The sequence below is a fragment of the Otolemur garnettii genome, unplaced genomic scaffold (assembly GCF_000181295.1).
Source record: "Otolemur garnettii isolate 467f Iridium unplaced genomic scaffold, OtoGar3 scaffold00092, whole genome shotgun sequence".
In the NCBI taxonomy this organism is placed as follows: domain Eukaryota; kingdom Metazoa; phylum Chordata; class Mammalia; order Primates; family Galagidae; genus Otolemur; species Otolemur garnettii.
This window is the reverse complement of record NW_003852487.1, coordinates 3,401,587-3,414,000: the sequence shown is the minus strand read 5'-3', so window position 1 is coordinate 3,414,000 and position 12,414 is coordinate 3,401,587. Positions and strand designations below refer to the sequence as shown.

At 41.9% G+C, this 12,414-nt stretch overlaps 1 protein-coding gene across 1 annotated transcript in view; it reads right to left on the bottom strand.

Annotated features, from left to right (window-relative positions):
- Nucleotides 1-1,110: 1,110 nt before the first annotated feature.
- Nucleotides 1,111-12,414, bottom strand: part of GNA12 (G protein subunit alpha 12) — a 112,469-nt gene continuing 101,165 nt past the window's right edge. The window contains exons 3-4 of the mRNA XM_012808696.2: nucleotides 4,454-4,504; nucleotides 1,111-2,897 (exon numbers count right to left, since the gene is read on the bottom strand). Coding sequence (XP_012664150.1) covers nucleotides 2,328-2,897; nucleotides 4,454-4,504 — 621 coding nt within the window. The 3' untranslated portion in view covers nucleotides 1,111-2,327. The remainder of the gene's footprint in view (nucleotides 2,898-4,453; nucleotides 4,505-12,414) is intronic.

The following is a 12,414-nucleotide window of genomic DNA, read 5'->3' as shown; positions in this document are numbered from 1 at the left end:
TGATGCCAGTCCTGAGGGTAGTGATCTTCAACACAATTGTAAAGAGGATTTGCAGGTTGGTGGGGGAACAGCTTGCCCTTCTTTTGGGCTCTGAAGTCTAACAGATGAATGACACAGAAACTGACTGGGGTACCCGAAGCTCACTGGCTCTTGCTGCTGAAAACTGAATATGTGATCTGAGGCAATCCTGGGGAATCCTACCAAGAATAATCTTTTTTCCTGCAAAATATGGTCATCAGCACTAATCCCGGGTCACATCCTTTCATTTTGTGAAGAGCTATAGGAAGCAATATAAAAACAGCAACTTTTTTTTTCCAGCCAAAAAAAGACCCAAAAGCCCAGTAAACATTGACATAAACCCTTAAGCACCAAAAGAGAAAGAGAATTCCATGTTGTCTCCTAATTAAAGCGTGATAACAAGGATGATTCAGAAGCAAGTTTTAGTCCTCCCTCTTCTTCTGGTTTGGCATCTGCCCCAAGATTAATGTTTAACTGGCTGCTGAAAACAAGCTGAGAGTGAAATGCAAAAGAAGCACAGGGTCATAACAGTATATGGCCTCAGGACAAGGCCCCTAGTGTGTTAAGCCACAGTAACACTTGGGTACTAGTTAAGAGGAAGCTTTTCCTTCTCTCTTAAGTCTCAAACATACCAGACACATTTTAGTAGAGTAATGCACAGCGGGGACCAGTTTGGAATGCAATGTATTTTTAAACACAGTGAAAGACACCTGGCAGGTAACTGGATGAGTCAAATGGACTTAAGATTTACCAGCTCATACCAACATTCACAGGCTTCTGAGGGTTCCTCCCCCCCAGCTGTATCGTGATAGTGTTTACTGTTCTGTGTAAACAGTAATAGAAGCAAGAGACATTGATAAGAATCAGACTTAGGGCGGTGCCTGTGGCTCAGTGAGTAGGGTGCCGGCCCCAATATACTGAGGGTGGTGGGTTTGAACCCAGCCCCAGCCAAACTGCAACCAAAAAAAACTGGGCATTATAGTGCGTGCCTGTAGTCCCAGCTACTTGGGAGGCTGAGGCAAGAGAGTTGCCTAAGCCCAAGAGCTGGAGGTTGCTGTGAGCTATGATGCCATAGCACTTTACCAAGGGAGACAAGGTGAGACTGTCTATTAAAAAAAAAAAAATCAGATTTAAAAGGGAGCTGAGAATAGAGACTGGCTGTCCAAAGGCACTGGTGTAGCGGCAGTTTGGAGAAACTCAGATTTCTCCACTTTGTGGGCTTTCCAAAAGGTCAACTGTTAAAAACTCACCAAGCAGCTGTAGCATTAACAAAAGCTCTGCTAGTAGTCTTGCTAGCTTTCAGAAGCCTCAAAAGAGGAAAATGAAATTTCCTACTATTTCCAAAAGGAGGGAAAGCCACATGCTGCCAACTGAGGTGTCAGAAGATGACTTGCGAGGAAGATGGCAAAGTCATCCGCAAGGCTACTTGGTTTGTGTGTCTTTGCCACTGGGTGGGAGGAGTGAGAGGGAGTTAAGTGAAAAGCACCACTGTGTGCATACAGATAGACATTCACTGTCAGTGTCCCTGTCTCCACTCTACTCCACGCTGTGCTGCTGGGCAATCTGGCAGGGCAGGAGGAGCCAAGCACGCTAGAGGGGCATTAAAGCCAGTTCAGTCCTACAAAACTCCCAATCCTGTCTTCAATGATGGGAAGGTATCCTTGGTATAGTTCCTCAGCTCAATCTAATAGGCTTGGGCTAAGGTCTCTTAGGAAATTGGCACAAGTGTTTTAAAAGGCAATGTGTTCTCTTTGGGAGATGGCATTCAGACACTATGGTTGGGCTGTAGGGCCAGGCCTGGGCACTCTGATTAGCAGCATCGGCGTGCATTTGATCTCAGAAGCTACAATTAAGCAAAGCTTTCAGGTTAGTTTGTCTCAGTGAAGAACTGCAAGTTAGAAAAGCCATCTGCAAGGCTGGCTGGTTTTTGTGTTTCTGTCATTAAAGAGAGAGCATATGTGTGCATACACACACACTCTTCGACTGAATTGTGTCAGAAAGAATAACATTTCTGAAAAAAGGAAAAAACGCTGTGTTATTAGGTATTACACATTAACACCAAAGCGATCACTTGAATTTTCAGTAGTTTCACTCGTCCCCAGGATTCAGTAGCTAACATCAAAGTTTCCGTGCCTGTCTGCCTAGAGCTTGTTGGCTTGGCTGGTTTGACAGTATTCTTGAGCCAGGCATGCGATGGCAGCCATCTGAGAAACCCACTCCAGAACCACATGGATGATGATATACACCAAAGCGATCTGACCAACAGCCGTGCAGGCTGTTCAGGGATGACAGCAAGAGAGGCCTTCCCTTCATTGCAACATGATATCTTTCAGATTCTCTTGCAGGATTGTGTCCTTCACAGCATGAAACACGAAGCGGATATTCTCAGTGTCTATGGCGGTAGTGAAGTGGTGGAAGAGTGGCTTACTGCGATTCCGTCTCTTCCTGTCGAAACACTGGACCAAGTAGCGCTGGACATCTTCCAGCCTGTGTGGGTCGCCTCTGAAATCTGAGAAGTGCTTCTGGATGCTGACCGTCTTCACCTTCTCCACCAAGAGGTCTGTCTTGTTGAGGAATAGGATGATAGAGACATTGAAGAAGAGCTTGTTGTTGACTATTGTCTCAAAGATGTTCATTGACTCCACCAGCCGGTTGGTGCGCCTGTCCTCCATGAGGACCTGGTCATACTCACTGGAGGACACCATGAATAGGATAGATGTGATCCCATCAAAGCACTGGAACCACTTTTGGCGCTGAGACCGCTGGCCGCCCACATCCACCATCTTGAAAGGGATTTTTTTAATGACGAAGTCATGTTCCACAATCCCCTTGGTGGCTTTCCTAGCAAGCAGGATGTCTTGCTTACTAGGAAAGTAATTCTGTAAATATAGGATAGGATAAGGGAGAAAGAACATGAGAAAGTAAGAACAAAAAGATGGTAAAAAGGGCAGAGGAAAGGAGTTAGACTGACTTTCATAAGATAAACCAAATACCAAAAGCAAAAAAAAATTTTTTTTTTGGTTGCAGTTTTTGGCAGGGGCTGGGTTTGAACCCGCCACTTCCGGCATATAGGGCTGGTGCCTTACTCCTTGAGCCACAGGCGCTGCCCCCAAAAGCAAATTTTATTTACAAATTTATAAATATACTGTGAAACAGAAAATGAAAGAATTAAATACTTTTACTCAAAATGAATGGAGGCTCCTTAGTCTGAGGAAACATTATCAGAACACTCACTATTAGGCCCCAGTGTAAAACCACATCAATTTTCTTCTCCAAAGGAAATTTATCATCTTTTTATTTCCATACCACAGATGCATATTTTGTTATTTTGCTAGCTTCCGAAGCACAAAGCCTTCCAAAGCCTTACTATGAACTAATTTAGGTTTTGCAATGCTATTTAAATTTAGTTTGCAATATATTTAATATGTTATTCTTGGAAAACTCGTAAAGTCTTTAATAACACACAGGCAACTGCAATAACTCTTAAACTACTCTGATTTTGCACTATTAAAAATCCTCCAGTGACTAGTGCACACGGCCATTTAGGCAACAGTTTTACCAAAAAACAAACAGGGATGTGATTAAGCCTCTATCTATAGGTCTAACTACCATCTATAGGGTGTGTAGGAGACAGAGAAACATCTTCACTAACATTACAGGGGTAAAGTAGCAAAGTTCGGACTATAAGAAACCATACAGGATAAATAATTCAGTTAATTCAATAAATAAGTTTAAAGAGAGTACAATATGGAGAGAGAAAGCTGTAGTTTAAAAGAAATGTAAGTGACATATTACGTAGACCAATTGCAATGTGTGGACTTATCAGGACCTTATACGGATTCGTCAAATAGCTAAAATGAACTAGTATTAAGACATTAATGAGATAATTGGGAGGAACCTCAAAACTGACTGGATATTGGTTGACATTATTAGATTACTGCTAATATTTTAGGAGTGATATGGTATCATGGTTATGATTTTTAGAGTCTTATCTTTTAGAGATACTCTCTAAAATATTATTCATGAAATGGTATGATGATGGATTTGTTCCTGGTGGTGGGAGTAGGCTTGATGAAACAATACTGGTCATGAGTGGTAATTGTTGCACCTTGTTTCCATTATACTATCTATTTTGTATATTTGTGTATCTGTATATCTATTTTAAATTTTCCATAAGAAAAAGTCAAAGGAAGTCCTGCTTTCAATGAAGAACTTCACTGTTTTCCTTCATAGTGATTTGGGCAAAAGGATTCCTATGGAGCAAATTCTCCCCCCTTGCTCTGAGACAAAGTCTCAAGCTAAGGGAGGCGTGACATTACTATTCATAGTAATCTCAAGTACGGCTGTAGGTACAGATAAAGCCCTTACTACTCTGCTTTAGTCTCAACAAAAATGTTTTGTAGTCCTGATTCTCAGAGTGGGGGTCTTTACTCACCAGCTGACCGATCCGGTCCAAGTTATCCAAGAAATATTTCACTGATTCACCCTGTAGGAAGAAGAAATATTCACAACTCAGTCCTGATTGAGAAAGCAGAAGAATTTAACAGGGTAACAGCAGTGGCATTTTGGCTCTGTGTAAACAGTAAAGCTAAGTAAATAGACTAAGAGTGCACATATATTTTTAAAATTAAAAACAATTTAAAATATATTTTACAAATGCAGTTTCTCTAGCTACAACCCCAAGATTAAAATTCATATGGCATTTTTCAAAGTCCCCTTGCTGGATTCTGGTGCTTGGCAGATGCTGGCCCCCTGACCAGGCTAATCTCTTCCTGTCCAGAGATGGAGACTGGCCCATTTCCGGCCACACCGCCAGGGAGGGATAGGACAAGAACTGAGATTTTAAATTTCAGCTGCTGAGCATAGTTTTAGTCTGACAAAGACAGTCTGATGAACCCAGAACATTGTCTTTAAAGACAGTAAATCTTGAAGGGAAGAAATATACAACAAAATACTTTATAGTTTCTAGAATATTCCATTATTATTTCACACATTTTATGACCTGATATATGATACAGAAAAAAAGGAGAATGTTTAATTTGGATTTCTATGGTGGAATGACAGAAAGTGCTGTTTCTTGATTGAATGTCAATACAAACTGAGACATATTCTGTAGTTAGAAGTACACCTTTAGAATCACTCATAATCCTGTGCATTTAAACATTAACTCAGATGAAGCAACAAAGAGGAAGCAGTCAGTGAACAGGCATGCACAGGTTTCTCTTAGAAAGCAGCATGCTGAAAATTAATTCTACCACGTATACACAAAGGATGTGGCTTTCTGAAAGATCTCAGTTTGAACCTCGCTCTGAAAGACAGCTATTACCTGTCAGGTTCAGGTGGGAAGAGTCATCTGGGGAGAGCTCATATCACTTTCTACATTCTCACATAAGTACACTGATGAGGTCATACACATGTGGCAAGTTGAAGACTTTTAGGATGAAAGGCCATTGGAAAGGTACAAGGTTACAGCTTGAGCTTGTGATGTCATAAAAAAGGGTGAACAGCAATAGGGGCAGTTAGCTCCTGTTTAGGTCATCAGCCTCCCTCTTCTCCCCAGACAGGCCCAGGGAAGAACCAGAGAGTAAATTCCCCTATGTAAAGAATTAGCTTTCCCGGCTTGGCACCCATAGCTCAGGGAGTAGGGCACCAGCCACTGTTATCCTGTTAAATTCTTCTGTGTTCTAGAGGCTGGTGGGTTAGAGCCCAGCCCAGGCCTGCTAAACAACAACAACAACTGCAACCAAAAACAGCCAGGCGTTGTGGCAGGCACCTGTAGTCCCAGCTACTCAGGAGGTTGAGGCAAGAGAATCACTTAAGCCCAAGACTTTGAGGTTGCTGTGAGCTGTGTTGCCATGGCAGTCTACTGAGGGCAACATAATGACACTGTCTCAAAAAAGAAAAAAAAAAAAAAAGAATCAGCTTTCCTGTTTTAGAATGAAGGACTTTTGGATAATTCAAAAGAGAGCATTTTATGTAAGGGGAGAGAAATACACCCATTTCCCTGTCATACACAGTGTGGATAGACAGCAAATACCCTTCTCCTCCTTAGTGTCTATGAGCAGGTGAGCACAGGCTGACTTCCTGACAATCTGCTTTCCAGAGGTTGCAGGCAGCCAGAAGCCTTTTTTTGGAGCAGGGAAAGGCATCAGGGCTCCAGGATGAAACCTCACTTCTCTGTGGCACTGAGTTCTCTGCATGACTGACTGGGCCTTGTGCCTCTCTCCCTTCTGCACAAATCTCCTGCCTGTGGGAGTGCCAGTGTCAGGACAATGTGTGGCCATCAGACCTCCTGCTGATTGCACTGGGAGCTCCTCTCTGTCCGCACCTCCTTCCTTTCATGCTCCCTGCTTCCTTTCATGCTCGGACAGGAAACTGCTGTGCAGTGGGAGAGTAGCTGGCGTTATAGCACTCTCACCTGATTTACCACACGTTCTTTCCCTCTCCTCCCTTCTATGAGCTCCTCCTGCTTCTCATCTGGGCCTTGGGAGGTGCACTGTCACTGTTGCCTGTGCCACATATGAACCACTGTGGTGCCTGCCATAGTCCTCTGAAGGCTGGGCAGTGCTGGCAGCTTGTAGCCGGGGCCACTCTTGCCCATTTCTACTTAGGTAGTGGCACTAGCAAAGACAAGGTAGAATAAGCTCTTCTATCAGGGTTTTAGCTTGAGCATAAAAAGTCATAGCAATGCAAACAAGATACTGAGACTTGGCTTTACCCAAACAATGCCAGCATGAAATGAAAAGTGGATAGGATTGAGGATAGCCAAACAGAAAGCACTTAAAAAGTGAGATTTTCCCCCCAGTTTAAATTTAAATAACTCTTTTGAATTTGAAATCAGGGTCATCTCAATTGCACTTTAAAACAGAACAAATAACACAAAAAGATCTTTATCATTTCTTTCTCTACCAGGATAGTTCATTTAACTTATCTCCACAGTTTGTTCCAATACCTTGAAAGTACATAACTTATTTAAGATTCCCAGTCATTTTGAATGATTGGTGGCTTTGTCTGTTCATCAAGGACCACAGAGAATGAAAGAAGTTAAAGCCAGTTTCACTCCAGGCTGGGTTTATCTTGCTAAAAGCCTAAGGGGCCTGTGCAGCAAAACTATTTAATGATAGCCTGGAGGAAAGGAGGGAAGAGGGGTGAATAGCAGCCTGGTGCAAACCAGAAGCCAATAGTGGAAGTGCCTGCTCTCTGCTACCCTACTGCGCAGGGTTGGAACTACAGTTCGGTGCACCAGCTTATCATCAGACACTGACCCACACACCACTTGATGTAGCACATAGCCTACAGGACAGTCATTTGCAATGGATTCCCTAATTCCCATGGCACCAGCTCACCAAAAGGTATAGGTTTAAAACCCCAACATATTTTTAACATTAGGAGAACTCAGTCATTTCTTCAAAGAAATACAATAGCATTTGGCAGAAACTGAGATGTCAACATGAAATTGGCTGCTTATTAGAATTACAAAAAGAGAGTGTCATAATGCCAAAACAATCCCAAGAATCCTCTCTTGATAGCTGCTGAAGGTACATGGTCCAATAAAAAAGAGTCAATCCTAAATGGGCTTTTCGTAATCCTCTTTGGATTAAGAAACCTAAATTACTTAAGATTGGTAAGAACACAGACTTGTGAATTAAAAAAAAATTAAGTGAATTCACTAGTGTAGATGAGAGCCCACTAAGCATATGCCTGACACGCCTTGACACTCCCAGGACAGGATTGGTCCTCTAGTTAGGAACAGAAGGTTTGAGTCTGAGGTGGGGCTGACAGGTGAGGAAAAAGAAGGTTGATATTTCAAGAAATAGCAACAGGTTGATTTGGGGGCCTGTGTACATGTGGTAGGCACAGACAGGTGGGTGGGACATTAGAAGAGTTGTAGGGCCTAGGCAAGACAGACCAGTAAAAAGACCTGCTTTTGGCAAACTGACCACATCCTTCATCAAATCTTTTTTGGAAGGATCTTATCCCTTCACTGAGAATTACAAGGTCTGACAATTATGCAGCTTATCCTAGAAAAAGTGCTACATACCTCATTGCTGAATAACATTATAGTCACCTTCAAAGTACTCCCTTTGGGAAGCTATGCACTGATGCCAGCACCTAGTTCACCCTTCAAAGCAATTTTGGAACTATTTTCTGGAATGACCATCAGATCTGTCATTATGTTACCCTTGATGTCCTGAATGTTTTCAAAATGTTTTTCTTTCAATATTTCCGTCATCTTCTGGTAAAGAAAAAGTCACTGGGGGCCAGATAGGCTGAAAAGAGAGGGTATTCTAATATAATTATTTGTTTATGGGCTAAAACTCCCTTACAGACAGTGCTATATGAGCTGGTGCATTGTTGTGATGCAAGAGCCATAAGTTGTTGGCCAAGATTTTCAGTTAAGGTTTTCCTATTTCTCTATTGATGTTTATTTGGTCTGCTATGCTTCTCATATTCAGTCAATGATTTTGACTCACAGTTCCATGAATTTCTGCAATGTCATCATCAGTTCTGCTCATTACTGGCTACCCTGACTTCTCTTCATCAGTGATGCTTTCTCTCACCTCAGAAAAATGTTTAATGCATTTGTACACTGCCATTTTCTTCATGGCATTATTTCCATAAACTTGGACCAACATGTCCCTGATTTTACTTTCACTCTTGCCACGTTTAAAAAGAAATTTGCGCTGAGCACAGTGGCTCATGCCTGTAATCCCAGCACTGTGGGAGGTGGGAGAATTGCTTGAGCTCAGGAGTTTGAGACTTGTCTGAGTGAGAGTGAGACCCTGACTCATAAAAAAATGAAAAACCCAGCCGGGCACCCAAGAGAGAGCCTGTAATCCCAGTGGTTTCTAGAGGCTGAAGCAGTAGGATGCCCACAGCCCGAGTCTGAGATTGCAGTGAGCTATGACACTATTGCACTCTGCTCAGGGCATAGGGTGGGACTCCGTCTCAACAACAACCAATAATAACAAAATAAATTTACAAAAGTTTGTTTGTTGCTCTAATTCAAGCTTCAGCATTCTCATAATGGCACACAAAACACAATAATAATTAACACCAGTTAGAAAGATACCACTGTACAACAATATGAACATGATTGTGAGACACTGATATACCAAGGTTATGAAACCTTACCAAGTTGTTTGTATAGTGCTGCCAAGGTAAGCACACAGTGGCAAGTGCATGAACTTAATTGCCAAACCTCATACAAGCACACTGGGTTTGCTGCTATTCAACGCTGCTGCCAGGCCTGCCTTGCTATAGACCCATCTGTCCATGCCCTAATGTGTCTGCATTAGTGAGGCTGCAGGTAGGTCTCTGCTGGCTTCAGGTAGGTCCTTCTGCTAATTTAGGACCATGAGAAAAGAGCCTAAAACCTCTGGTATAAGACCAGACCCTCGAGGTCAACACAATAAGGGTTGACTTGGTTCCATTGTAATCCGAGCCTTTCTACTCATGTGGCTCAACCCTTGGTCAAAGTCACAGGGTGACGGGTTTGTGCAGCAGAGGGGTATGCATAAAAGAGAACTTGCCTAGTTCAAGAACCAGTGATATAGGTCCCCTGGGAATGAGAAAGGACAAAGGTGAGTGTGTCGCTTGGTCTGAGACATTAGGGTAGAGGTAGGGAGAGATTAAGGACAACAGGGTGATCATAAGGAAAATATACACTAACTTCTAGCTCTAGCCAGATGGCTTTTTAGTTTCAAATCCTGTCTATCCATCATGAGCTGGCTTATAGTTTCTGCACTTAACTCTAAAAAATTCTAAAATGGGGTTGCTTCACACAAGGCTTGTCATTGATGAGCTAGAGGATTCTCAAATCTAGTTCACTCACTTTAACACAAATTACGAATTTAAAAACTGTTGTACACAAAAAATAACAAACTACTCCACATACATTCAATCTTACTCTGTGTAGTCTCTTGGGCAGACCCTTAATCCCATGTGTGAGGCAAATGAGAAGCAGTTCAACTAAGATCTGAGCTACTGCCAAGGCAGGTGTGACCAAGCTGGTAGTTGGTAACCATCTGCCAAAGCAAAAATATCAATGGAATCTGGAGTCCTAAAACAACATTTATAATGTCCAGGATCCAGTCTAAAACCATTCAGTACATGGGGAGTGTTCATCCTTGGGGGAAAATAAATTAATAGTTACCAACCCAGATAACCCAGATATAGTAATTATTAGACAAAGACTTCAAAGCAACTATATAATTATATACTCAGTTTAAAAATGTTTATAATAAAGACAGAAAAGTTTAGCAAACAAGCACAAAATATAATATAAAGAGAACCAAATGGAAATTTTAGAGCTAAAACATCGAATAAAAAATTTACTTGATGAACTTAATAATAGTCTGAGGATGACAGAGGAAAGAAATGATCTAATCTAAAAACGGGAAAAAAGATAAAATAAATAAGAATAAGACACAGGCTTCTGTGGGGGTAATTTCAAAAGGCATGGCCTGTAAGCAACTGGAGTCCTATAGGAGAGAACAAGGAGAATGGGACAAGTAATTTCTTTCTTTTTTTTTTTTTTGAGACAGAGCCTCAAGCTGTCCCCCTGGGCAGAGTGCCGTGGCATTATAGCTCACAGCAACCCCAACTCTTGGGCTCAAGCGAGTCTCCTGCCTCCACCTCCCAAGTAGCTGGGACCACAGGCGCCTGCCACAACGCCTGGCTATTTTTCGGTTGCAGCCATCATTGTTGTTTGGCGGGTCCGGGCTGGGGATTCGAACCCGCCACCTTAGGTGTAGGTGGATGGCACCTTAGCCGGTTGAGCTATGGGCGCCGAGCCGGACAAGTAATTTCTTTAAAAAAGCAGAAAACTTTCCAAATTTGGTGAAGAACATAAATTTATAGACTTCATGAAGCTCCACAAATTCTAAACATCATAAGTATGAAGAAAATTGGGCAGAAAAGTGTGGCTTATCTCTATAATCCTAACACTCAGGGAGGCTGAGGGTGGAGGATTGTTTGAGCTCAAAGTTTGAGACCAGTCTGAACAAGAATAAGACTCTGTTTCTATTAAAAACAGAAAAATTAGCTGGGTGTTGTGGTGGGCACCTATAGTCCCAGCTACTCGAGAGGCTGAGGCAGAAGAATCACTTGAGCCCAGGAGTTTGAAGTTGGTGTGGTGTTGGCACTCTAGCCTGCGGCAATACAGGGAGAATTTCTCTCACCTCAATCCCCCGAAAAAAGAAGAAAAAGAAGAAAATCATGTCAAGGATATTAAACAACACACTTCTGAATAATGCATGGGTCAAAGAAGAAATCACACCATTCTAGTCTGACATGTAAACAGCTTAGAAGTTGTCACTCCCTTCCTTACAACAAGGAAAAAAAATCCCTGAAAATCAACAACTCTTCTTAGATCCATCAGAGAAATAAGATCACAGGGTAAACTGCTGCCCCCAAACTGAAGGGACAGATAGGTAAATATAGGGAATCACAGGTCACCAGGAGCACAGAATATTCAGTTACAGCCTGCAACTGAAATTATAGTAGTCTCCCCCATCCACAGGTGTTAGGGTGCTTCTGAGATCCCCAGTGGATGTCCAAAACCTTGAATGGTACTAAATCCTGTATATGTTATATTTCCCTATATATATATGCTTATGGTAAAGTTTAATATTAATATTCATAAATTAGGTATGGTAAGAATTAACAACAATTAAAAAAGAACAATTGTAATAATATACCATAACAAAATTTATCTGAATGTAGTCTTTCTCTCAAAATATCTTACTGTACTGTACTTACCTATTTTTGGTCAGCAGTCAGCTATGGGTAACAGATCAAAGAAAGTGAAACCACAGATGAAGGAGGACTACTACTATACAGGCATGTTAAAAGAATAAAACCACAGTTTGAAGAGACAAAGCGAGCCTCAGAACCAGAATCAGATATGGCAGAGGTTTCAAAATGATCAGATTGACAATTTAAAATGACTATGATTAATCTGTTAAGGGTGATAATGGAAAAAGTGGACAACATGCAAGAACAGATGGGTTACACAAGCAGGAAAGATGGAAACTCCAAGAAAGAGTACCCAGTAATGTTAGAAGTTAAGAGAAATTCATTCACAAAGTAAATTAAAAAGTATTTTGAACCTAAAGATAATAAAGATACCAAAATTCGTGAGATGTGGCTATACTCAGGGGAGAAGTCTGTAGCTTTAAATGCTTGTGTTAGAAAAGAAAAGTCGGGTGGCGCCTGTGGCTCAGTGGGTAAGGAGCCGGTCTCATATATATTGAGGGTGGCGGTTCTCACCTGGCTGGGGCCAAACTGCAACAAAAATATAGCCAGGCATTGTGGTGGGTGCCTGTAGTCCCAGCTACTTGGGAGGCTGAGGCAAGAGAATCACCTAAGCCCAGGAGTTGGAGGTTGCTGTGA